This window comes from Prunus mume, linkage group LG1 (assembly GCF_029339155.1).
Source record: "Prunus mume cultivar Tortuosa linkage group LG1, ASM2933915v1, whole genome shotgun sequence".
Lineage (NCBI taxonomy): Eukaryota > Viridiplantae > Streptophyta > Magnoliopsida > Rosales > Rosaceae > Prunus > Prunus mume.
In genome coordinates, this window is record NC_142698.1 from 2,099,777 (window position 1) to 2,122,909 (window position 23,133).

At 36.2% G+C, this 23,133-nt stretch overlaps 1 protein-coding gene and 1 pseudogene across 2 annotated transcripts; one reads left to right on the top strand and one right to left on the bottom strand.

Moving 5' to 3' along the window:
* The first annotated feature begins 3,822 nt into the window (after nucleotides 1–3,822).
* Nucleotides 3,823–4,610, top strand: LOC148920673 (uncharacterized; annotated as a pseudogene).
* A 12,365-nt stretch (nucleotides 4,611–16,975) lies between these two features.
* YAB2 (Plant-specific transcription factor YABBY family protein) lies at nucleotides 16,976–22,929 on the bottom strand. Of its 2 annotated transcripts, none has more exons than XM_008232295.3 (6): nucleotides 22,582–22,929; nucleotides 20,238–20,363; nucleotides 19,898–20,033; nucleotides 19,254–19,302; nucleotides 19,078–19,153; nucleotides 16,976–17,348 (listed from the first exon to the last, which is right to left on the bottom strand). In XM_008232295.3, the coding sequence occupies exons 1-6, from the start codon at nucleotides 22,651–22,653 to the stop codon at nucleotides 17,229–17,231; spliced, it is 579 nt and encodes a 192-aa protein (XP_008230517.2). In that variant the 5' UTR covers nucleotides 22,654–22,929; the 3' UTR covers nucleotides 16,976–17,228. The 2 variants fall into 2 exon arrangements, with proteins under 2 accessions (XP_008230517.2, XP_008230525.2); XM_008232303.3 differs by having other exon boundaries at nucleotides 19,898–20,027; nucleotides 22,582–22,917.
* Between the last annotated feature and the right edge of the window lie 204 nt (nucleotides 22,930–23,133).

Genomic DNA, 23,133 nt, shown 5'->3' on the forward strand with positions numbered 1-23,133 from the left:
ATAGATCAAGCCCGAGTAAGTCCTTTTTTTAGAAGCTAATGACGGGATCATCTTCCTCAAATTGGCAGCCGGTTAGGACTTAGGAGACTATGGTCGCTTGCTTGATCTTTCTCTTCTTTTCTTTACTGGTCATCCCAAACACCTTGGAGTCAGCTAGGATGACACTGATCCTTATGACATTTGGAGCGAGCTGCTTGGCAGGATCACAATCTTGGATCTACTAAAAAGCCTTCTTAATGGCCTTCTTTCACTAACTCCTTAAAGATGCTTGTTTCATGATTTGCAGTCACCGGTATAGTGTCAATGAGTCCAATGGAATGCGTAATACTTGGAGGTGTCTCTTATGGTGGGATCAGATTTCGTTGGTAGTGGCCTCTTCACCAATTACTTGTTTTTCACCTGGTTGAAAATTTGATTGATCAAAATAGTAAATTCTGCTTAAGTCTTACCAGCTAAAGAGCGACCTTCGGTAAGTCACGAATTGCGCTTTCCTCCATTATTTCTATTGTAGGATTCGTCATTCTTCTCACTTGCCCCATTTTGCGATTGGTCGACTTGTTTGCCAAATTTCTTCATGGCGATCCGGTCATCATCCAAGAATTCATAGCACTCTGCCATTGCGAAGACATCAGCCAGAATCTGACTTGAAGCAATGGTTAACTCTGCTCAGTAAGTAAGCCCTTCTTAAAAGTAAAGGATAATATCGATCATCACATCCCAATATGTTGGATTTCTCCCCTTGAATCTTTTGATGTAGGCTTGGGGAGACTCATCATGCTTCTTCTAACAGATTGCTTCTTGATCACCTGGTATGAAATGTATTTCATTGTGAAGACGAGAACTAACTCTTTAAAGCTGTCGATAGACTTTGGTACCAGAGTATGGAACCAATCTTGAGTTGCTCCTTACAAGGTCATGGAAAACACCTTGCACTTCAGTGCATCGCCACTCTTGTAAAGTATCATGGTACTCCTGAGGTGCTTTATATAGAATTCGGGATCGGAATCCCCTTTGAGTGGTGTAAAGGAATGTGTTGTTAACCGCCTTGGTGGAGCTGCCTGCTCAATCTTGTCGATGAATTGAGAGGAGTTCACCTAGTATACTTCTTGGCGCAAAGTGTCTTCTAAGTATCATTCAACCCTTAGGTTTCAAAGTCATTCATTCACGAGCTTCTCGACGTCCTTCTCTCGTAAGGGATGCGGTACGCGTTGAGAATGTCCCCGGCGTTGACATCGTTGAGTAACCTTTTTATTAGTTAAAGGGGTTGGTCTCTTTAGCTATCTTGCTGGTGTGGCGTGTTGTTGAATTGAACTTGTGAAAGGATCTGCTTGGAATCTGCTCTTTCAGTATGACCTGGTGAGTGTCTTCCTTCATGTTCTCCGTGAGGAAGTTTACGTGGCTGGTCTCCTTGTGGGCTTAACCTTGAGTGAATGCTTCCTCATGGGCCCAAGCGAGTGTGAACATTGGACTGCGCTCCCAACCTTGAGTGCACATTGGTCTACAGGCCTAATCTCGAACGGACACTTGCCTTGCTCTGGTCATGGATCAGCATGTTCATGTCCTCCACCTCGGTGCTCTAGTACATCCTTCTTTCCTCACCAACAAGACCAAATTCGAAGTCGCGAATCAAGTCAATCTTGTCTGAGTAGCCAATTGGCCAAGTTGTTTGGGTCCTCGAACCTCTTGGTTAGCTCATCGACATTGCAATTAAGATCTGTGTGATTGTTTGGATCGGTGGGAGTGAATTGTGTGGATCCAAGTTCCACACGACCTAGGGTTTCGATAGAGGTGTAACCGAGTGCCATGACCATTGTGGGTGGCAACGTAGGAGGGTACAAATGCACTTACTGAGGAAGGCAGAAGTGCCAAAGGTGTTAGAGACCTCAACATGGGCCATGGCGTCGCCATGGGAGAGAACCTCAAACTTGGTCATGGGGCTTAGAGGGTGATTCCTAGTCTCTGCCGCGGGGCCACTTGGATGGCCAAAAGTTTCAGCCATGGCACCACGAGGTAGATTGGCGGCCTCGGCGATGGGACCCTGAGAATGGTGGCTAGGTGCTGCACTGTGGTGCTGGCTCGGAGTCTCACCACGAGGATAGCTCGGACCCGTGAAGGAGTTGGTAGTTGCGGCGGCCTTAAATGAAATTAATTAACAGAAAGGAAACAAATTTCCCTTGGATTACCAATTTCTTGATGCAGTTTTCTCCTCGAGTATATTAAAAAAGTATCATCGCACCTCTTAAATGAATTCTTCTAAGAACCTTGCAAAATAAATGAGTCAATCAGAGAACATCAATGTGGTGTTGGCCAAAGGCCCTCCAAAGCCTGAGTCAAAATATGGTCTTAGGGAGATGCACAAATGCTTGAAAGGAAATGAGTGTTTTTTCTAAGGGAGATAGGGGTGGTGTGAGAGAGAGAGAGAGAGAGAGAGAGAGAGAGAGAGGGGCGTGAGCCTTGTGTTGTGCTAGGGTTTGGAAGTTACCCCAGAGCATGTTTATGTATAAGTAATGGGTGTGGGAGAAAATGGAATGACTTCCATTCTTGACTTCCCCTACGTTTACTTGTAATCAAGAATTAGAAAAATAAGTGCCTTATCTCAAAATCCGTAATCACATCCCCTCAAAACCAGGAATCATATTAACAAGGGGTAGTTGATTTGATTCCCATTCCTTTTTCCCCTAATTCCTTCTAAAAATACCCTTACCACATTACCATAATTCCAAAACACCCCAAACCTTAGAAAAATAAAAACTCAAGCCAAGAAGTTTTAAGACGCTCCAACTTCTTTTTTCACGTTAGCATTGCAAACGTCATTTCCTCTTCAACAAGCCTCCCAGAAGCAGCAACAAAGCCTTGTGCTATGTAATTCATTCTATCTATCTATCTTCTTCTTCTTCTTCTTCTTCTGTCTTCACTATTATAGGATTGGAAAAAAAAATCATGATCATATCAAGCAAAGTAAAGATACGTTATTATATAGAGAGGTCATCTTGTTTTGACTTGCAGTTTATATATATTTTTGCTGCATGGGAGGGTTCTGCCTATGATAGTTGAGTCCTTGAATATGCTATGACTAAGGGAAATGGACTAAAAGTCCCTAATGGTAATATTCAAAAACTAATATTTTAATTTAGTGCATTGCCATTATACATATAATATCACTTTAGGAATATGTCTTACTGTTTTATTGTTACATTAAGTTATTATTATTTAGTGAATGCTAGTTACACCAATGGCACAGGCTTCCTTGCACCTTTTAGAGAATAGCGTTATCATCTTAATGATTGAGGGGATGGCCACTGACTTGAGACACCAAAGGAGTTTTTCAATATGAAATATTTGAGTGCTAGAAATGTTATTGAGAGGTGTTTCGGTTTACTAAACATGCGTTGTGCAATTTTTAGGAGTCCATCCTTTAATGATATTATAACACAATGTCGTATAATTTATGTGTGTTGTATGTTCCATAACTTTATAAGAAGATAGATGGATTTAGATCCTTTTGAACATCAAGTGGACAATCAGCTTGTAGATGGGACTTTGTCCTCAGAAGAATGGAGTGTATGGAGGCAAAACCTTGCAAATGAAATATGAAATACATGGAATGGAAATAGGGAATAAAGAGGCATTGTGCAGTTAAGAAATAATTTATTTATCATGTTTATTTAATGTACTTGAGTCACATTTATCATGTTTAGTAATGTATTAAAGATATTCTTTGTATGTTTAAGCTTAATTACCATGTTATAAAAAAGATTTTTTTTTTTTAATATTATGTATATTTGTTTATTGTTTATTTTATGTGGTAAATCCTTTACCGTCATGAGTTCTACTGCTACTTCAAGTGGAAGTGTAAATGCATGAAGAGGAAAAAATAAGCATTATTGGACAACTAAGGAGGATAGCATATTGATGGAATACTTGATGGAACTCCATCAAAATTCCAAATGGCGAGGTGACTCAGGCTTTAAAAATTGATACTTAAATTGGAAAACGTGCTAGAAGCCAAACTTACGAATTGTGGGTTAAAGGCATCACCCCATAATGAATCAAGAGTGAAGATTTTGAAGGAAAAATATACTGCTTTAGGTGAGGCATTATCTCAAAGTAGTTTTGGATGGAATCAAGATGACATGACATTGGTATGTGAGAAAAGTGCACTTGATGGGTGGGTGAAGGTAAATCTATGCATATTGTCTTAATATTTATTTAAACTAATGCATATATATTTCGTAATTGTAGAACAAAAAGGATGCAAGTGGTTTGTAAAGAGAGTTGTTTCCACACTACTATGCACTTGGAGAGATATACAGAAAAGATCGTGATATTAGAACAAATGCTGGAAATATGGAAGATGATGAAGAAGACGTTAGGAGAGAGGATACAAGTGTTCATCATATGGGGGATCTCCGTTTGAGGATGTTAAGGATTTGGAAGATGATGAGACAACCTTTACACAACCAAATCCCCAACCATCAAGTGCCCAACAATGCGCTCAATAGAAGAGGAAAATAGAATTTCTATCTTCTTTGCAAGTATTTCTTTCAACAAATCTTGCTGATATGCAAGCTAAACTTGGTGGTGAACTGAGGAAAATAGAATTTCTATGAGAATTAGTAAATAATAACAAGGGGAATCAACCTTATTCATGTTCTGATTCCATATGGTTAGTAAACAGCTAAATGGGAATGATTCTTCGCATAACGATTCACTAGTTCCAGGATTCCTACATTCCACGATTCCTTACTTCCTCCATTCCTCGTAAGTAAACAGCCCCTCAATGTGATACAATGTTATCTTTATATAGCCCTATGATCTTGTGCCTTGTTCGGTATAATTTATGGGAGAATAATTCCTTTTTTAAGGGAATTATTATTTTTCTATAAATAAGGAGATTGGGTAAATCAAGGAGATTTAATCAATTATCGAATCCTTGATTTATGGAGATATCCCCATCTTAAATCATAATAACTGGCCAGTTAAATGAGGATTTAATTAGGACAATTACTTTACATAATGAATATTCCAATATCCATGTGGCATCACCTGAGTGGTTGCCAAAAATCTATGTTCCCACACTCAGGATGGAATTGGTCAAACTATTTATTAAACTCTTGAGTTACGGTATCGGCCATGAATTGGAGATTCACCAAGAACTCCCCTCACAGTTCAGTTGTCATGGCTTGAAGGTCAACCTTCTTTGCAACATCTTCATCACGTCTAGCATCTAACTTTATCATAAAATTATCCATCCTCAAAAGACAAGCCTCCACTAATTCGATTGAATCTTTTTACTCATTGCGCTTGGTCTTTCCCTCCTTGCAAGTATCATCACACCAACAATATTCAACATCGATGTTCATCTCTACTAAAAAAATCACTTGAATCCAATCGTTTGACCACTCAATTATGTTATTGAAATTTTAGTAATTTCTTAAGCCACAGTATTCATTAATTTTGTAGGATACAATTGTATGTAGAAACGGTTTTCGATTCGTCTAATTTTTTGCAATGATGATCTATGAATGTAGAATTAAAAAATAGATAGTTTGGATCATTGTAAAAAAATTTGTATGGTACCATAAAGGGCGTCCCTCAAATAAAATTATTTGAGGGATCCCTTAATGGAATGGAACTGTATATATACAGATAGCTTCCATTGAGGGACACCTTTATAGGGCCCACTCCACATTGTATTTTACTAATCCAAACTGTGTTTTAGATAATCATTCATAGATCATCTCTACATAAAATCACTTGAATCCAATATCATTTTACCGCTCAATTGTGTTATTGAAATTTTAGTACTTTCTTGAAGCACCATGTTCATTGATTTTATAGAATACAATTGCATGTCAAAACGGTTTCCGATTTGTCTAATTTTTTTTTTGTAAGGATGATCTATGAATGTAGACTTAAAAAATAGATAGTTTGGATCGTTGGAAAAAAATTCGTAGGGTACCCTAAAGGGCGTCTCTCAAATAAAATTATTTGAGGGATTCCTTCAATGGAAGGGGATATATATATATATATATATATATAGAGAGAGAGAGAGAGAGAGAGAGAGAGAGAGATTTATGATGTCTTAAAAAACAATGAAAATAGTTAAAGTATTTGTGACTCCCTAAATTAAGGAGTAAAGTTGCGTTGAAATTTTATAAAATACTCCTAAAATAGCTTTCTAATTTTTTTTAGATAAATTTAAATTAAAAAATAGGGAGCATAATTGTGGATACCCTTATATAGAGAAATGTTATATCACCACATAGTTATGTCTTCGATTAATTTGCCATCTCATTAAATATTGGCAATAATACTTTGACCATCATTTATATCAATTAACTTTCTTTATGCTTTAAACATCCATCTAATACCATTCTTGGATTATTCATTGTCATTTCAACTACTATTATATCATCTCATCTTTGTTAGACGACTTACTCATGTTGATCAAGGATGAATAGCACTCACAGTCCATAGGCAATGTATAGACATTTCAGCATCATTCTTTTAGTCACATCCCTATGAAAATTAATGTGAAAACACTTCTAAGTAGTTTGCATTTCCAATGTTCGTTAGGATCAACTAGTTCATGTTCTATTATTAGAACAAACTAATATAATAGGGTTAGTGTTTTGTTTTAAATCAAACTTATTTAGAATTCTGTTTCCTTATGCAAATTTGCTAGTACACGATCACATACTCTATTTCTTACAATAATTTCACATCTTTCATGTCATGCTTATCACACATATATAAGTTAATATAAACGTTTCATGAAAACATAAATCACATCATAGTATCAACGTTATAACAATACTAAACACACACTTTAATATGTAACATGAAATCTATATCAAACATGTCTTGGTTCCATCAAATTTGCATAAATATATTCTCTTGATATAATTACCATTTTTATCTATTTCTCTCTCTTATGGTGGTTAAATGGATTTTGAGCCTCTACATTTAGATTTCGTGTATTTACCACCATTTCGCAAAATCTTGACTATCCTAATAATCTAACTGTTTAAAGACATGACACATTAACAATATAAGTGTTTAATTTTACTTTTCATTAGACAATTATTTAATTGTTTAAACAAAAAAATAAATAAAGAAAAATCCACTCCCTTTTCACAAAAGGTAAAGGGGAAGGGGCTGTTGGTTTCTTCACGGAAGGTGAGGGGGAAGGAGGAGATGCGAGGAAAATAGAAATAGAGGGAGAGAGAGAGAGAGAGATGGTGAATGGTATAGCAGCTTGGCTGGTATTAGGTTGGGTAAGGAGAAAGATGGTGGATGGTATGTATGTAAGTAAAATTGAAGTTAAATACAATAAACACATGAATTACAACATGAATAAAGCATACTTATCGATTGAGAAGAAGACATGACAACTATGGTAATGATCTTCTTCCCTTTGCAACACCAGAATGTTCTTGCTATCAATAGGTCAAGCACGCCACAGAACTCGTGTATTGTGAGAGAGGGACCAATTCTTTTATATTGAAGAAACCTTAACACTATCTCTCCTATTATAGATAGAGTAAGAGTTGAAACAAAACCAATATACTTAAGTGATTGAGTCCTAGTCAATATAAACATAAGTAACCAAAGTCTATCAAGACTAAAAGTCTAACAATAACTATTAAACATAAATCCCATTATCTCATTCTAATATGATAATCATAACATGTGATTAGGCTAACTCACATAAGTCATCTTACATTCATCCACATGAGTGCAGCCTAATTACATTGTATCATATCATACCAAAACAAGGCAATAATGATCACTAGATTTATTCAAACATCAGTGTAACTTCCAAAACAACTGTCGAATGAATGTAGGGAGACTTTGGAAAAACCCAAAGGAGAGAGAAATTTTGTAAAAGAAGCCAAAATGGACAAATTTGCCCTTATTTAGTTTTGAATTTCCTAAGAAATCATTTACACTTGCATGTCTTTGATTTGAAAGTTGAGAGGTTTTTCTGTCCTTTTAAAAAAAAGCTTTAGCTTTTTCCAAAAGTGAAATTTTTTTTATGGCTAAAACCTAAATTTACTATGAAGGGTATATGTAGGACCTTAGAAACTTGACACAAATTCAGCTGTGCCATCACTCTAAAATCACGTACACATACACTAGAACACATTGCTGCAGACATAATGATAATAAGTGAAGAGTTAGGTACCCAAATAATTCCCACATTTCTGGTCCAAGTAATGGAGCTCAAAAGAGACTCCCAAAATGATTTCCTTAATGGAAATCCAAGCTTAAGGAAAACAAAACTGAAAAGAAACTTAAACAAAAATAAACTGCCAACCATTCTTAAATAGAATAGAACTTATTCATCATCTAACAAAACAAAGAGAAAAGAACAGCTCAAAAATAATCAACATAGGTTATAGAAATAACCTTGCTCCCACACTTAAACCGAGTCAAAAGATTCATGCAATCCCATATGCATTACAAAATCTTGAAAAACTCCCACAACCAAGGCTTTAGTCAAAGTTTCGGCTAACATGGAGTGAGTGTTTATGTACTTTACTTCAATAATACCTTCCTTGACTTTACCTTGAAGCGACAGATACTTCACATCCATAATTCTTGAAGCAAACGTTCGTTTGTTGTTCTTGGCAAAATATATGGCGGCTTTATTATCACAGTAGATCTTCAAAGGCTTGTCAATATTTGCCACTAGTTTCATATCTATTACAAAATTCTTGATCCACAATCCTTGCCTAGTTGCTTCAAAACATCCAATAAATTCAGCTTCCATAGTGGATGTAAATATAGAATTTTGCTTTTTGCTAACTGCACCTCCAGCCAAAAGAAAAATATATCCACTTGTAGATTTTCTGTCATCCACACAACCAGCCAAATCTGAATATGAATAGCATGTGAGCTCCAAACTGTCAACATGACCATACATTAACATAAGGGATTTAGTCTTCTTTAGATATCTCAGCACCTTCTTGGCTAAAACACAATGTGGTTCACCAGGATTTGCTTGAAACCTTCCTAATACACTGAGTGCAAATGACAAGTCTGGCCTAGTACAAACTTGGGCATACATCAAGCTACCCACAAGAGATGCATATGGTTTATTCTTCATGTTTGCCTGCTCTTGTTCAGTCATAGGACATTGGTCCCTTGAAGGCCTATCACCTTTGCCAATAGGAAGATCTCTAGGAGAACAAGCCTCCATATTAAATCTTTTAAGTACTTTGTTGATGTAATTATGTTGAGACAACCCCAAAAACTTTCTTGATCTGTTTTTCATAATTTCAATGTCCCACACAAAACAAGCCTCACCTAAATCCTTCATATCAAAATTATTAGATAACATAGTCTTTGTCTCAAGTAGTAATTGAAAATCAAAACTTGCAAGCAAAATATCATCAACATATAAAACCAGAAAAATGAACCTGGATTTTTCGACTTTGAGGTAGATACAATCATCAAGTCTATTCTCTATAAAACCAAAAGATGTTACCAATTCATCAAACTTGAGATACCACTACCTTGAAGCATGTTTAAGACCATAAATGGATTTGTTCAACTTGCACACACAATGCTCTTTCCCCTTTCAACAAATCCTGGAGGTTGCTGCATAAAAATATCCTCCTTAAGATCTCCATTTAAAACAGCAGTCTTGACATCCATTTGATGCAACTCAAGATCAAAATGGGTTGTCAAGGCTATAATGATACGTAGAGAATCCTAGGAGGACACTGGGGAAAAAGTGTCAGTGTAATCAAAACCTTCTCTCTGTGTGAATCCTTTAACAACCAGTCGTGCCTTTAGCCTTTCTACTCTTCCTTGTGAGTCCCTTTTGGTTTGCATCCTATGGGTTTTCTGGAAGAAGTGGAATCTGTCAAGGTCCAGACACCATTTTTTGCCATTGAATTTAGCTCTTCCAACATTGCATTGTGCCATAAAAAAGCTTGAGCACTCTTCATAGCCTGATCAAAAGACTTAGGATCATCCTTTGGCCTTCCTGAGTGCAACCCTCCTCATGTCGAGAGGAGTCAAACACGTCGGACTAGTTCTACTCTTAGCCTCTAGCACATCAGTAGGTATAACACATTTGCCAAGTAAATAAATTGGTTGCTTACTTCGATCTTCATCATTCGACCAATGTAGATATCTCGATAAACAAGGAGAGTCGATGGCTCTTCACTTCTAGGGAGATGAACCAGGCTTTGCACAGGCATAGTTGCATGGAAGATTGTGAGTCTTAAGCTTTTCAGCAAAATACTTGAGCAGGATATCCAGGATGTCTCTCTCACAACATCAAGAAAATGCTCGACCTTTGTAGATGAAGAAAGAGCAACTCCTTTTGGCTTGGTCTTCTCACCAACATCTCTCTCAGCAGACAAGGTCTCACTTGGAGAAAGATTAAACACGACGGAAGGGAGTCTTCGTTTTTTCTTTAAGGGAGGCGCATTTCACTGGAAGTCATAGCTTCATACTTGGATTCCTTGGGAACATGCTTCCTTTTTGAGTCATGACTATACTGCTTCCACCATTCGACATCTTTAGCTGAGGGCATGCCACCTTCCTTCTCTCGATATTCACTAAATAGCCATCTCCATTCACAAAACTTCAAGGGATGTTCATGGCTTGGCTAAATTTAGCCATGTTTGACTAAAGATCAAACCTTTTTGTGATCTCATCAACCGTAAGTAGAAGACTGAAGACATAAGTCAGTCAGTCACAAACACCCCAAAAAAAAAAAAACATTCATGCAAAGTAAAGTAGGTACCACAAAGGGCCATCATTCACATCGCCTTCCCGTCTTCCACTAATCTCTAGCACATCCATACTCCAAGCATGGTCACCAACACTAAGGCTATTGAACAACTTCTCTTTGTATGAGCGAAGTTGAGCATAATTCTCGCTATGCCTTAGTTCAAAATAGTAGCATAATTCTCGCTATGCCTTAGTTCAAAATAGTAGATAAAACATGTGGTTGAAGGACATGAAGGGAGTAGGCGATTGAGAAATCATGTGATTGGCACCGATGTGCCCTTTGAAGTTGATAAATTGACATGAAGACAAGCTTATCTACTTCATGGATGGAGTCCAACATTTAGCTAAGCTAGAATTGCAATGCAGACGTGTCCAAGCTTTATCAATAGTCATTATCGATGCGGAGTCCATTTTGCAATCAAGAAAGGCTAGTCCAAATCCAACTAGCATAAGAGCATCCACAATGGGAGGGTGTATAAGGGGGTATATGTTAAATATAAACCCTTTATAGCCAGAATCATCTCCAATGGGAAGATGTAAATGGTTGTAAAAATACACTCCCACCATAGAGATGTAAAATTAGATGCACATTTGCATCTTTTTTCACATCCTTTGCAAGCGGGATCCACAAGAGAAAAAGGGAAAGAGAAGGATTGGAATTCAAAATGGAAGGTCTAGATTTCATGCAATTTGCATTGCACTTCCAATGGCCCAGATTTCTACATAGATATTTTTATGTTAGTTTGTAGGTAAAATCATATGTTCTCCAAATTTAAATTTTTTTAGGTCCATTTATTTGGAAAAATAAAATAAATCTAATACGCACAAAATTGATTTTAAAAAGTTAAAACACACAAAAAATAATTATCACTAACAAATCAAATATGCATCTTTGGATTTATATCGTTTCTCATTGAAGCAAAAAACGTATTTACACCCCCTGGAGGTGTACATGAGATGTAAAAGTGGCTTTACACCTCCGAAAATACACCCCTCCACTGTTGATGCTCTAAGGTGGCCATGGTGGGGAGACAACAAGTAGAGAGATAAGTCCAAGGATGAGAAGCCCATGGACAAATCCAATTATAAACCTTGGAGGAGAGACAATAAGGCAAGGAAAAGAACAAGTAATGGAAGTGAAAGTGCAGCCTATGTGACAGATTACAGTTTATTTGTGATTGTCTGAAGAAGAAAGCATTCATTGTGTGACGGTGGCTCGACTAGACTCTAAGGAGAAGGATTAGGAAGAAGAACTTGAGCTCTCCACCTTCTCAGCTCGTTAGAAGGAAGGGTTTCGTTTAACAGTCTAATGTATATTGATGCGATGGTGTGTGGCAAGACATCTCATGTGATAATTGATATGGGTGCTAGCCACAACTTCACGTCAATTAGAGAAACAAACAGGTTAGGACTCAAGGTTTCGTAGGACGACAATAAGATCAAAGTAGTGAACTATGGTGTCTAACAAGTTGAATGAGTTGCTCATGGTGTAAAGTTACACCTTGGTTCGTGGAGTAGTGCGGCAAAGTTAACTATCATTCCATTGGATGATTACATATAATTATTGGATTTGTTCATGGACGAATTTCAAGCTTTCCTTATTCCATCTTGGAGTACTTTGTTTGTCTTGTAAGGTGGGATGTCAAACTAGTACCCAAGTTTGCAATTCTAACATTATTGTCCCCACACCTTGCAAATTGCAATGGGGTCATGTTGTTTGGTTCATTGTCAGAAAATCCATTAAGTAATCGCTTGGCACTAATGAGACGTCAGTTTTTCTCAAGTGGCATAAAATATTAAATTGAGAAAAATCTCTGAAAGAAAACCTAAACATAAGAAATATAAGATCATATTAAAATCAAAGCAAGAATTACCCCCCCTTCTTCTCTCACAACAGACAGTTTCCTACCTCACATCGCCCTACCAAAACAACCACTGCCATAGGCACCACCTCTCTCTCTCTCTCTCTTCCCCACCACATGACCACACATACAAAGCCACCAACCACTACCGATCTCCTCAGGCTAACCCCGACCACTGTCCACACACCACTACAACCAGCAGCGGACCTATTAAGGCGCAAGTTGTCTTTGTCCTTTTATTTTTATTTATTTTTATCTTACTCCATTTACTTAAGTTTACAATGTAAATAAGGAAGTACCCCCCAATTTAGATTCAAATAAAAATACTAGAAAATCAAATTCCCACCAAATCAAAATATGAAAAATCAATTTGAGTGCAAAATACGATTTAGGCTAAAAATGATGGTTCATTAAGTCAATATATACTTCATACTAAAATTCCATAAAATTAAGTTTTCTTATTTAATGTTTAAGGAATAAAAGCCGCTAAAAATTATCTTGAGAAAATGATTATTCCGAAAAATCATTTTTCATACTTAGTTAATATTGCACCTTCGCTAAGAAATTTATGGGTCCGCTAGTGACTACGACCATATATAGTTTACATCAACAATCTCCCATCCCCACACTTTGATCTACCCAACCCTTCCTAATTTCCAACCTCGTGACCATATATGGTCTCCATCTGACTAGAAACAGTTCCATTGAAAGTTTAGAATTTGGTTAAATTTGGAAACAATGCGATTTTGCAATTTTTAGGGTCGGAAATAGGAGATTGATGGCAGTGGGTTTAGATGGGTGGTTGTGGCTGAATAAGTGGCTTTGTGGTTGTATTGGTGGCGGCAGTCGGAACGTGCATTGCCGAGATAAAATAAATTTGTGGATGTATTGTGGCTTAGTAGATGTTGGGTTGGGCTTGAGGTCAATGGTCGGGGGTGGGGGAAGACAGTTTTTATTTTTCACTTTCATACTTTTTTTAACTTTAATATTTTAATATACTTTCTTATTATTTAATTCATTTTTGTTTGTTTATTAATATTTTATGCCACTTAAGATAAGAAAAGTAGGCTTCACCATGTTATCACTAAATGGATTTTTTTTTAACAACTAGATCAACAACATGAATCACATTGCAACAATTTTATAAGGTGGGTATGAAAATATTTTTTATATTTAATATAAGCGATAATCTAAATTATTAAAGAAGAAGACTCTCTCTCTCTCTCTCTCTCTCTCTCTCATAACCTAACCCCTTACCGAGATACAAATCAAATTCTTAATCTTGGGTTTCAATGTTGATGTGAGCATAGCTGAAAATTCTTATTTTCGCTATTTAGAAGCAGCAATTTTGAGAGGATTTTAACTAGAGGGGTGGGGGTGCCGGGTGAGAGAGAGAGAGAGAGAGAGAGCAAAGAGATGGAGGGGCTAGGGTTGGTGTAGCTGAGCGTCCATGAGAGGGGTGAGGGAACATTCGGGGTGGGTTGGGTTGCTAGGTAGGGGAGGGGGCTGGGGTCTGGGGGTAGATTTTTCTTTTCATATTGTGTTATTTATCATTTTATATAATTCATTTTTATTTTTTATAAAGGGATTGGTCATTCAGTTTGTGGGATGTGTCCGACAATGAACAGTTCATCATTTAATATCTAACCAGACAGTCAATTTGACAAAGAGTATAAATTGGTCAATTTTCATAATATTAAAATTTAAATTGATGAAATTAAAATCAAATGACTTATATTAAAAATGACCCCGAACATCATTTCTCTTGTTACGTTAAAGTTACATAAATAGAGAGAGATACACTTAATTGTATTAAAAGGGTATGGCAGACGCACCTTCCTTTTCTCTCTCTAGGTGGTGTTTCCATTTCCAACGGCAGCGTTTTCCCTCCCTTCTTTTACTCCTTCCCTAATTAGTCTCGCGAGTGACATGACAAGTGTGATCCAGACATTTATTGTTTTCATAAAGCTACTAAAGTAAAGCAAAATCACCCTCCCCTCTATCTTCTGGACAAGACCCACTCACACCCACCCTCGCACACACGCATCATTCCAAAATACAACTACACGATTTGACGTTTCAGATTCTGTACTCTCAACCCCATGCCACGAGACAAAGCAACCTATTCTCTCTCTCTCTCTCTCTCTCTCCTCTCTTTCTCTCTCCGGGCATTAATATTCCAAAATGGCATTTTACAGTGCTATTCTTGATGCTACAGCAGCATAAGTGGGCATATTGCAGACGTTACAGTCCACAACACTGTGCTTAATTGGATATCAACATAGCATGAACCAAGATCAATGATCCGATCAACCGTGGGTGATCTTCACACCCATCACCGGCGTGTGATTCCCTCAAAACCTAGCTAGGGATAGCTATCGAACCACGTCAGCATGACCACAGCAAATATTCTTATGGTGAGTTGCTTAATTGAGAGAAAGCAGGTATAACAAGTAATTAATGGCTTCAGTTGAGTCAAGTAAATTATAATTTATAGACTTAAATATGCAAATTTCCGTATTAGTTGAAACCACCAGCAGGTTTAAAGGAATTAATTTTCCAAGCATATTCCACTCAGTCTTATTGGTTGGTAGCGGCCTGAGGCTTTGCATGTTCTTCGTTCCACCACTCTTTAGAAATTCTATTTACTGAATAATAATTATTCCAAAATTTCAAGGACTATAACTTATAGCAAACCCAGTAAGAAAAAGGGTGTGCGATACACAACTCGAGGTATGATCAATTATTATTTTTGTATGTAATTCATAATTTAATATTGATTTTCCTTAAATTAATTGATATTGATATTGATTTTCATATTAATTGATATACTATATAAACTATAATATGCTCCTTTTTTTAAGGGTGGTGATTTTCCCACTCCCCTTTTGTCTACTTACACTCCCTTTTGTTTTTAAATAATTTTTACTATAACGAAAAGGGGAGTGTAAGTGAATAAAAGATGAGTGGGAACATAACATTTCTAGCAAAAGGGAGTGTAAGTAGATAAAAGATGAGTGGAAAAATCATCTCCATTTTTACAAGCTTTTACCCTTTAAAAATTGCACATCCGCTGAAAAATTCATAAGTCCTCCAATGACTATAAGCTTGAAACTGGAAAATAAATAATAGATCTTATACACTTTCACTAAAAGTGTGAATGTTTGTATTTCGCAATACTTCAATGTAGATTGCAAAGAAAACTAGAGAGCAATGTCAACAATGACTAAAACAACCCTAATTCTAAAGTGATTGATAATTTCCTCGAAAGTACCTTGAGGTATATACGAATATCATATACCCTAATAATCATATGGTAATCCTATTTTACACCTATAAAATTGATCAACAAAACCTTTTTCTCTTCCACACACTGAAAATTTAAAACTTTAGGTGTTTCAAAGAAAACCCTTCATAATTTCCACAATACTCTCAATAATTTGTTTTTTTTTGGGACTTATCACAAACATCTATGAGGTTCATCAAACTATTAGCTATAGTCCTTTTTATACTTTTTGTTTTTTGTGAGTCATCGTTACATCAATTTGTTCATGTAGTTGGATTCCATCAAAAAGTTTGTTAGTTTGTTGCTAGGGGCAGAGCTAGAATTGTAAAGTTGAGGGAACCGAAGTAAAAAATACGAGTATATAAAATATCTATGTATTCAATGTTTACATGTTTAGAGCTAAATATTTCTAATTTAGTTATGTCTTATTTATTTTAAAGGAAATTTTAACTTATATTGTAAGTTGTTTATTACAAGTTTTATATGTTATATATAATATAATACAGGAGAGATCAAAATCTAAGGGGGTCAGGGCCACTCTAGGCTAGGAGTGGCTTTGTCACTGTTTGCTACCATGGCATGCATGTCGAACCCATAAATTCAATGAAAAAATAATACTAAAAAAATTAAAACCTTTAAACAGAAAAAGAAAAAAACTAAGAAAACTTTCAAAACTATTTATAACAAATCTATATAATCATGGATAGAAAACTTTAAAAAATGCTATTATGATCATCTGAGCCCCCAGTAAGAGACAGGTGAAGCATGCAAGAACGTCTGCATCATCAATCTTGTGAATATACACAAATGGCATCTCTCTCTCTCTCTCTCTCTCTCTCTCTCTCTCTCTCGTGTTGCATCAGTCATGACAGCTCGATATACACTCATAAGCTGGTTGTGTAAATATATATACACACATATATATAATATATGCAGCCAAAAACTTTAACCTATGGTCCTCTGGGGTGAATTCCCAGATGCATGCAATATCACAGTGGTTAATTATGTGGTCCTCCCACAGAGAGAGAGAGAGAGAGAGAGAGAGAGAGAGAGAGAGAGAGAGAGAGAGAGATTGATCTGCTTTATCTGTTTACTTAAAAGATTAAATAAAGTCCAACATGAATGTAATGACAAGAATTCTTGATAGTTAGGGAAATCAATTGAACACATATATATAGCAATTTGAAAGGGTGAGGTTCTAAAGAGGTTCCCTAGCTATAGGGTTAGGAGACTTCATCAACCTCAATATTTCTTTGCATCACACACACACATATATAGAAAAACCAGGGTGCTTCTTTCTCACGGGGGATATTTACCAGTTTGTTTTAGTAGAATCCGCTAGACTTTTGAGTTCCCTGATCTGCTCCTGCAAAAGTCTGATCCGGCTTCGGTTGCTTGCTGCCATCCAGCTTTAAACCAAAGTGAATGTGAGGAAAATGTGCCCACTGCAACACAAAACCTTTTCTCAGTTGATAGTTTCCATTTTAACTTTCATCATTATTATTTCTCCAATATTGTGACAAATGTTTAAGGCTGATAAAGAGAACTGCATTGGCATATGCAACATTATAACAACCTTGACAGCAACACATGTAATAAACAACATTGTAAAAGACCAATCCCTATCCAGGATGCTCATGTTAAAGGGAGAAAAATTATATACAATGTGGTATGGAGCCTTATGTCTGAAATGCTTAAGCTTGTTAGAACTATAAATCTCCCTAGTTTCGAAACTGATATAGCAAATCAGACAGTAGAGCATGCTTAAGTAATTGGACACTGTCCGCCTCCTTTCTGGAAGGAGACATTACCCTCTTCCTGAAAATTACAGTTTGACACATATGCAAAACCAATTCATCAAAAACACAAAAATTTATGCACGTATGCCAAACTATGATTAACAGGAAAGTAGAAGTTCCTATTTTCAGAGTAATGAGTATTTCACTTCCAAAAATGTCAGACAATGAGCTTTTTTCAGTCCTTTTTGTGTTTTAGATGTGCTAATAAATTTCGTCCATATAAATATCACATCAACTATAATCAAAAGAACGATTAACCACACTTGTTGTTCCATACCCCTCAACCCAACAAGTTAATCTGCATTCTTTAGTGACAAGCAACACAGAAAATACAATCTGATTTTGTGTTTTTTATATTCTTTTTCCCCTTTATATCCATATCTCGATGTATGCCCTCAGTCTTGCAGAAAGAAAATATAGAAATCTAAGAATGAAACTATACATTTTGCCATGACAAACAAGATATTTCACAAACTTCAAATGGCAAAAGACCATGAATAAATTAATTTTCCTTTATAGTCTTGATTCTTCTTTTGGCCATTTCCGTTTTTATGGTTATATTACTCTCTTTTTTTTTTACCAAACATTGCTATCATGTTTCCTAAAATGAGAATGATTAAATGGAAGAGCTTCAGAGAACTCCTTGTCGGATCGAATGCCACCAACTCTTTCACTTTGTGAAACCTTATTTTGCACAAAAGCATGATACAAGCACTTAAAAAAATCATTCCTTATTTCCACGCCATGCATTTAGCCATCCAAATGGAAATCGTTTCGGTTTTGTTTTTGTTTTTGTTTTTGTTGTTTTAGTTAAAGATTATATGTTTTTGTTTTTGTTGTTTTAGTTAAAGATTATATGGAAAAGTAAATGGGAGAAATGATAGCTAGAGAAAGGAGAGAGAACAGATGGAGAAGTGGGGAAGGAGGGATGGTGGACAGGACAGAGAAATGTAATGGAATGTTACATAAGATGAAAAGCTAAAAGAAAATTTTAAGTAGTTTTTGTTTTTCTCATGTTTTGTTTCATGCATTTGCCTTAGTTTCTCCATCATTATGATTTCCTCCCTCCTGTAATTCTTTCTCGATCGTTTTCTTCTATATATTTTCTCTTTATCTCTAAGTAAACAAATAAAAACTACAAAATAAAAACGAAAAACGAAATGATTACTAATAATGTTTCATCTTCTGACACTTTTCTGACTTGATTAACAAGAGTCATTACTTACTAATAATGTAAGGAGCAGCATCGATCAACTTGATGGTTCTATGTACCAAAAGAAGCTTGATACTACTTTAATAACTACAGGACCTCCCAGATATGAAAAAGTTGAGAGACATGATGCCTTCTTTTCTTTGTTATCAATCCATGACTTACATTTTTAGCTGCAGTGCTAAAAGCTTCCCTATGGCTAATGTCAGGATTACTAGCTTTAATCCTTTGAATTTCTTCCCTGGAGAGAGAGAGAGAGAGAGAGAGAGAGCCATTAAAAATGAGATAATATGTCCATCTTAGCAACAGAATTTGTGATAAAAGTATTGTATTAAACTTACTTGATAAACCTGTTATATGCTGAAGGAACCCGTTGTCTCTTCTCGGGTGCTGAGACATTTATATATAAATATGAACAAATATAAAATGGTTTAGATAATTCTGCATGAAATGAAATGTCGGCTTCCAATTCCAATGAAACTCCAATACAAAGTCCAAGAAATTAAATCATCCAGATATATACAGCTAAAAAATTGACCACATTCCAATGGTGTACTATTGGGATTGAAAGCACAGAGGGTTCATTTAGAGGCAGACTATAGATTCCTCACATACAAAATGCAGCCTATATAATTGGTTTTTTTTAAATATTATTATTATTATAAATGATTGGGGATTAAATTGTGAAAGTATTAATGGACATTGGTATCAATTAATTGATGGGTTCTGAAATCTGTTATGAAAGGTCACCATCATCCTATTTGGCCCATGAGGCACTGAGGACAAATCTCTATTTGCATGCATGAGTCTTATTAGCATCAGAAGATTAGGTGGTTTTCCAAATGTGTAGAAACACTTTTCTTAAAGCTACATTTGGATATTAAATCAATCAAACCAGGTAGTTGGTTTTGCATTTAGCATTTGGTATGAGAGACATTAAGTTTTTTGGGGGTGAACGTGTAGTTGGAGAGAGAGAGAGACTCACGGCGGATGGGAGAGATTCTAGGTTGGTCATGAAGCTCTACAGACTCAAAGGGATGACCAAACTTGCTGCATTTGGAAGATGATGAAGATCCGCAGCTCTTATTTGAATCCTCAGAGCTCAGGTGCATCTTCTGTAGCTTTAATTTCACCAAAACAACTAATTATCCCATCAAATTAAAACCATCTTTATAAATGAACTTAACAGACAATTTTCACACACCCCATCAAATTCCTTGTGGAATGAATATGATGAATTGTGCTTTGTTTTCTATTTTTGTTATGTTTTCCCTTGGTAAGGGCCGGCTTAAATAAATTATAATCTAAAATGATTAATTAATTACCTGGGGATCTTGAGGAGCAAGAGCATTCGACTGAAGGGAAGCTCCCATATTAACTGACAGCAGATTGGCACAATGCCCACATCTCACCGTCACCACGTTCTGTAAGCTGTTGCATGGAACACTCACCTGCAGGTGCACCCAATTACATAAATTAAAAGATAAACTAAGTAATTAACACTTAATTATACAATTTCTGTGTCCTATGTTCTTCTTAATTAATAGAAACACACATAAACAATGTCAATTATCCTCAGAGAATGAAGGATTTATTAAAGTTTAATTTGGTTAGTACCTTAATCACAAATTCTTGCTCACAAATATGCCGTTGTCAAGGTGTTTAATTTAAGCATCAAATAATAATCAAACCCTATACTCATAAACATAAAAATATCTTGTATGAGATAGCTATCTTCCTCATCCGCAAAACAAACTAGATATATGACATCTCATCCAGGACTCTTTCTATAATGCAGTGATCAAGAAGAAGAAGAAGAAGAAGATCAAGAAGAACAACAAGTAGAAGGATGAAATTCCTAAATGTATCCAAAGAAGTAGCTAGAAAGATTATATATATGTTATTTACAACAAAAATGCGGTTATGATCAATGTAGAGAGAGAGAGAGAGAGAGAGAGAGAAAGAGAGAGATCGTAATCGCAGCTTAACAGAGACCCTCTCTCAAAACTCTTAGGCCTCACATGGGTAATAACTATAAGGACTAGCCTTCATTTAATAAATTAAAGGCTATCATCTCTCTCTCTCTCTCTCTCTCTCTCTCAATCACACACACACTGGAAACAAAGAAACACACGCACACAAGAGTCAATTAAGGCACTATTTATTTTTTCCCTTTCGGTGCCCCTCCTGGCTTTTCTGCCTGACACATCCCCAAGGAAGATGATAAAAGATAGAAAGAAAAGTATATATATAGGTATAAATACATATATACATACATGTAGCTTCAATCAACCAGAGAGAGAGAGAGAGAGAGAGAGAGAGAGAGGACGAAAGTGACATGACAGGAACGGAAACCATTAAAGTCCATGACAAGCATTAACCACTCATCACTTTCAAACATCGCAAAGATAGCCCATGAATAAAGAGACAAAGCTTGCTGGTATCTGAATCGCCATCATCATATACACTAATTTAATTACTGTTCACTCTGCACTGTGCAGTGTTTAACATCATTTTCTATATATCAACAGCGAACAAATAAAGAAAAAAGGGAAAAAACAAAAGAAAGCATTCAAAAGGGGTTGTTTATCAGAGGCATCTTATGATGAAAGATAGTAGAAAGAAGAAAGAAAAGAAAAGAAAAATTTGCTGCTATGGCTCCAAGATTTTCATTGGCAGCAGATCTCTCTCCCTCTGTATATATATATATATATTCACAAGTTCAAGTAAAGGGAAAAAGAAAAGGCACCTTTTGTACTAGATTGATATTCAAAACATGAAATATGTAACGACTGGATCGATCATATTTATTTATCCACAGAGGGAGGGAGGGAGGGAGAGGGGAGAGAGAGAGAGAGAGAGAGAGAGAGAGAGAGCAATGAAGGCATGACAAGATCGAACGATAAAAGAAAATGAATCAGTACTGCCATGGCTTGGCTTTAGAAATAAATTAATAATATCCCTGCCATTTAATTTTTGTATATATATAGGAATCAGCATAAAGTTGTGCGGAGCTTGGGATCAGAAAAACTGTCTCAACCTGTGCCTGCCTGGAATTAATTGGAAATATAACCCTAGCTGTTGCCCTAGTAGTTTTCATGGCAATGAAATAATCTGCAGTAGGAAACCTTTTAGGAGATTTGCTTGCTATCTTTAGCTAGAAGGAAGCAATCATCCGTCGCTTTTGAGATAAAATAAGTCATTCATGGGATCGATTGGAATTCTACTATTCTTGACGTACATAAAATTGAATTTCTTATTATTTTCATGTACTTGGAGGCTTGCAGGCCAAAACCCAGATACAATTCCTCATAAAATATAGGGTACAAGACAGATTGTTGGGTCAATTCCATGTGAAATCAGAATAAGTTGCAGTTCATGGCGTCAATTCAAGTACTTTAAGCAGAAAACAAGGGGGCATTTTATGTATTGATTTAAGGGTCACAATTCTAGCTATATATTCGCAAAACCCAATTAATTCTTTTTCTTCTACACTTGGAAGTAAGTTATTTTTGGATCCATGAAGGGTCATGATGCATAAAATTCATTCATCTAAATTTATGAAAGCCCGGATGTTGGTCAATTCAGCTGTGGAAACTTGAAAGACATCACAAAGAAACCTTATAATGACATTTAGAGAGAGAGAGAGAGAGAGAGAGAGAGAGGTACCGCTAAAATGGTGTTGCAGAAGTTGCAGTGAACATAACAAACACGTTCGGATGCCATCAAATCCATTGACATAATATTTCAAAGCTTAAATTGTAATATATAGCCGGATCAGGAAGTATTCCTTGAGGAAAAGGCTAAGCGTGAATAAAAAAAAGGAGATATAATTAATTCTGATAATAACAAGAAACAAATTATACAAAGAAATGAACACGAAGACAAAAGAAGATAGAAAAAGCTTTTTGTGAGAGAGAGAGAGAGAGAGAGAGAGAGAGAGAGAGAGAGAGAGAGAGAGAGAGAGAGAGAGAGAGAGAGAGATGGGACTAGACTGGTCGGAGAGTGAAGTGGGAAGAGATGTAAAATGTAACTTAAGTAGTGGTTTTTGTAATATGAACATATAAAAGGTGGTTTTATGGGAAAGGTTGTTTGTGGATTTAGAGAGCGAGAGAGCGAGAGAGAGAGAGAGAGAGAGGTGGTGGGGTTGGGTGTGTTATGATTGAGAGAATGAGTGGGTCGGAGTGACCCATCTCTCTTAACCCTCTTGGCTTTCTGTAG

What these genes read in the sequence shown, in the direction of transcription:
- YAB2 (XM_008232295.3), bottom strand. Translation starts at nt 22,653, where the DNA reads ATGTCAATGGATTTGATGGCATCCGAACGTGTTTGTTATGTTCACTGC. An exon ending in TTGCTCCTCAAGATCCCCAG is followed by an intron (nt 20,034 to 20,237) that starts GTAATTAATTAA and finishes GTGAAATTAAAG; the next exon opens with CTACAGAAGATGCACCTGAG. An exon ending in GCATATAACAGGTTTATCAA is followed by an intron (nt 19,154 to 19,253) that starts GTAAGTTTAATA and finishes CTCTCTCTCCAG; the next exon opens with GGAAGAAATTCAAAGGATTA.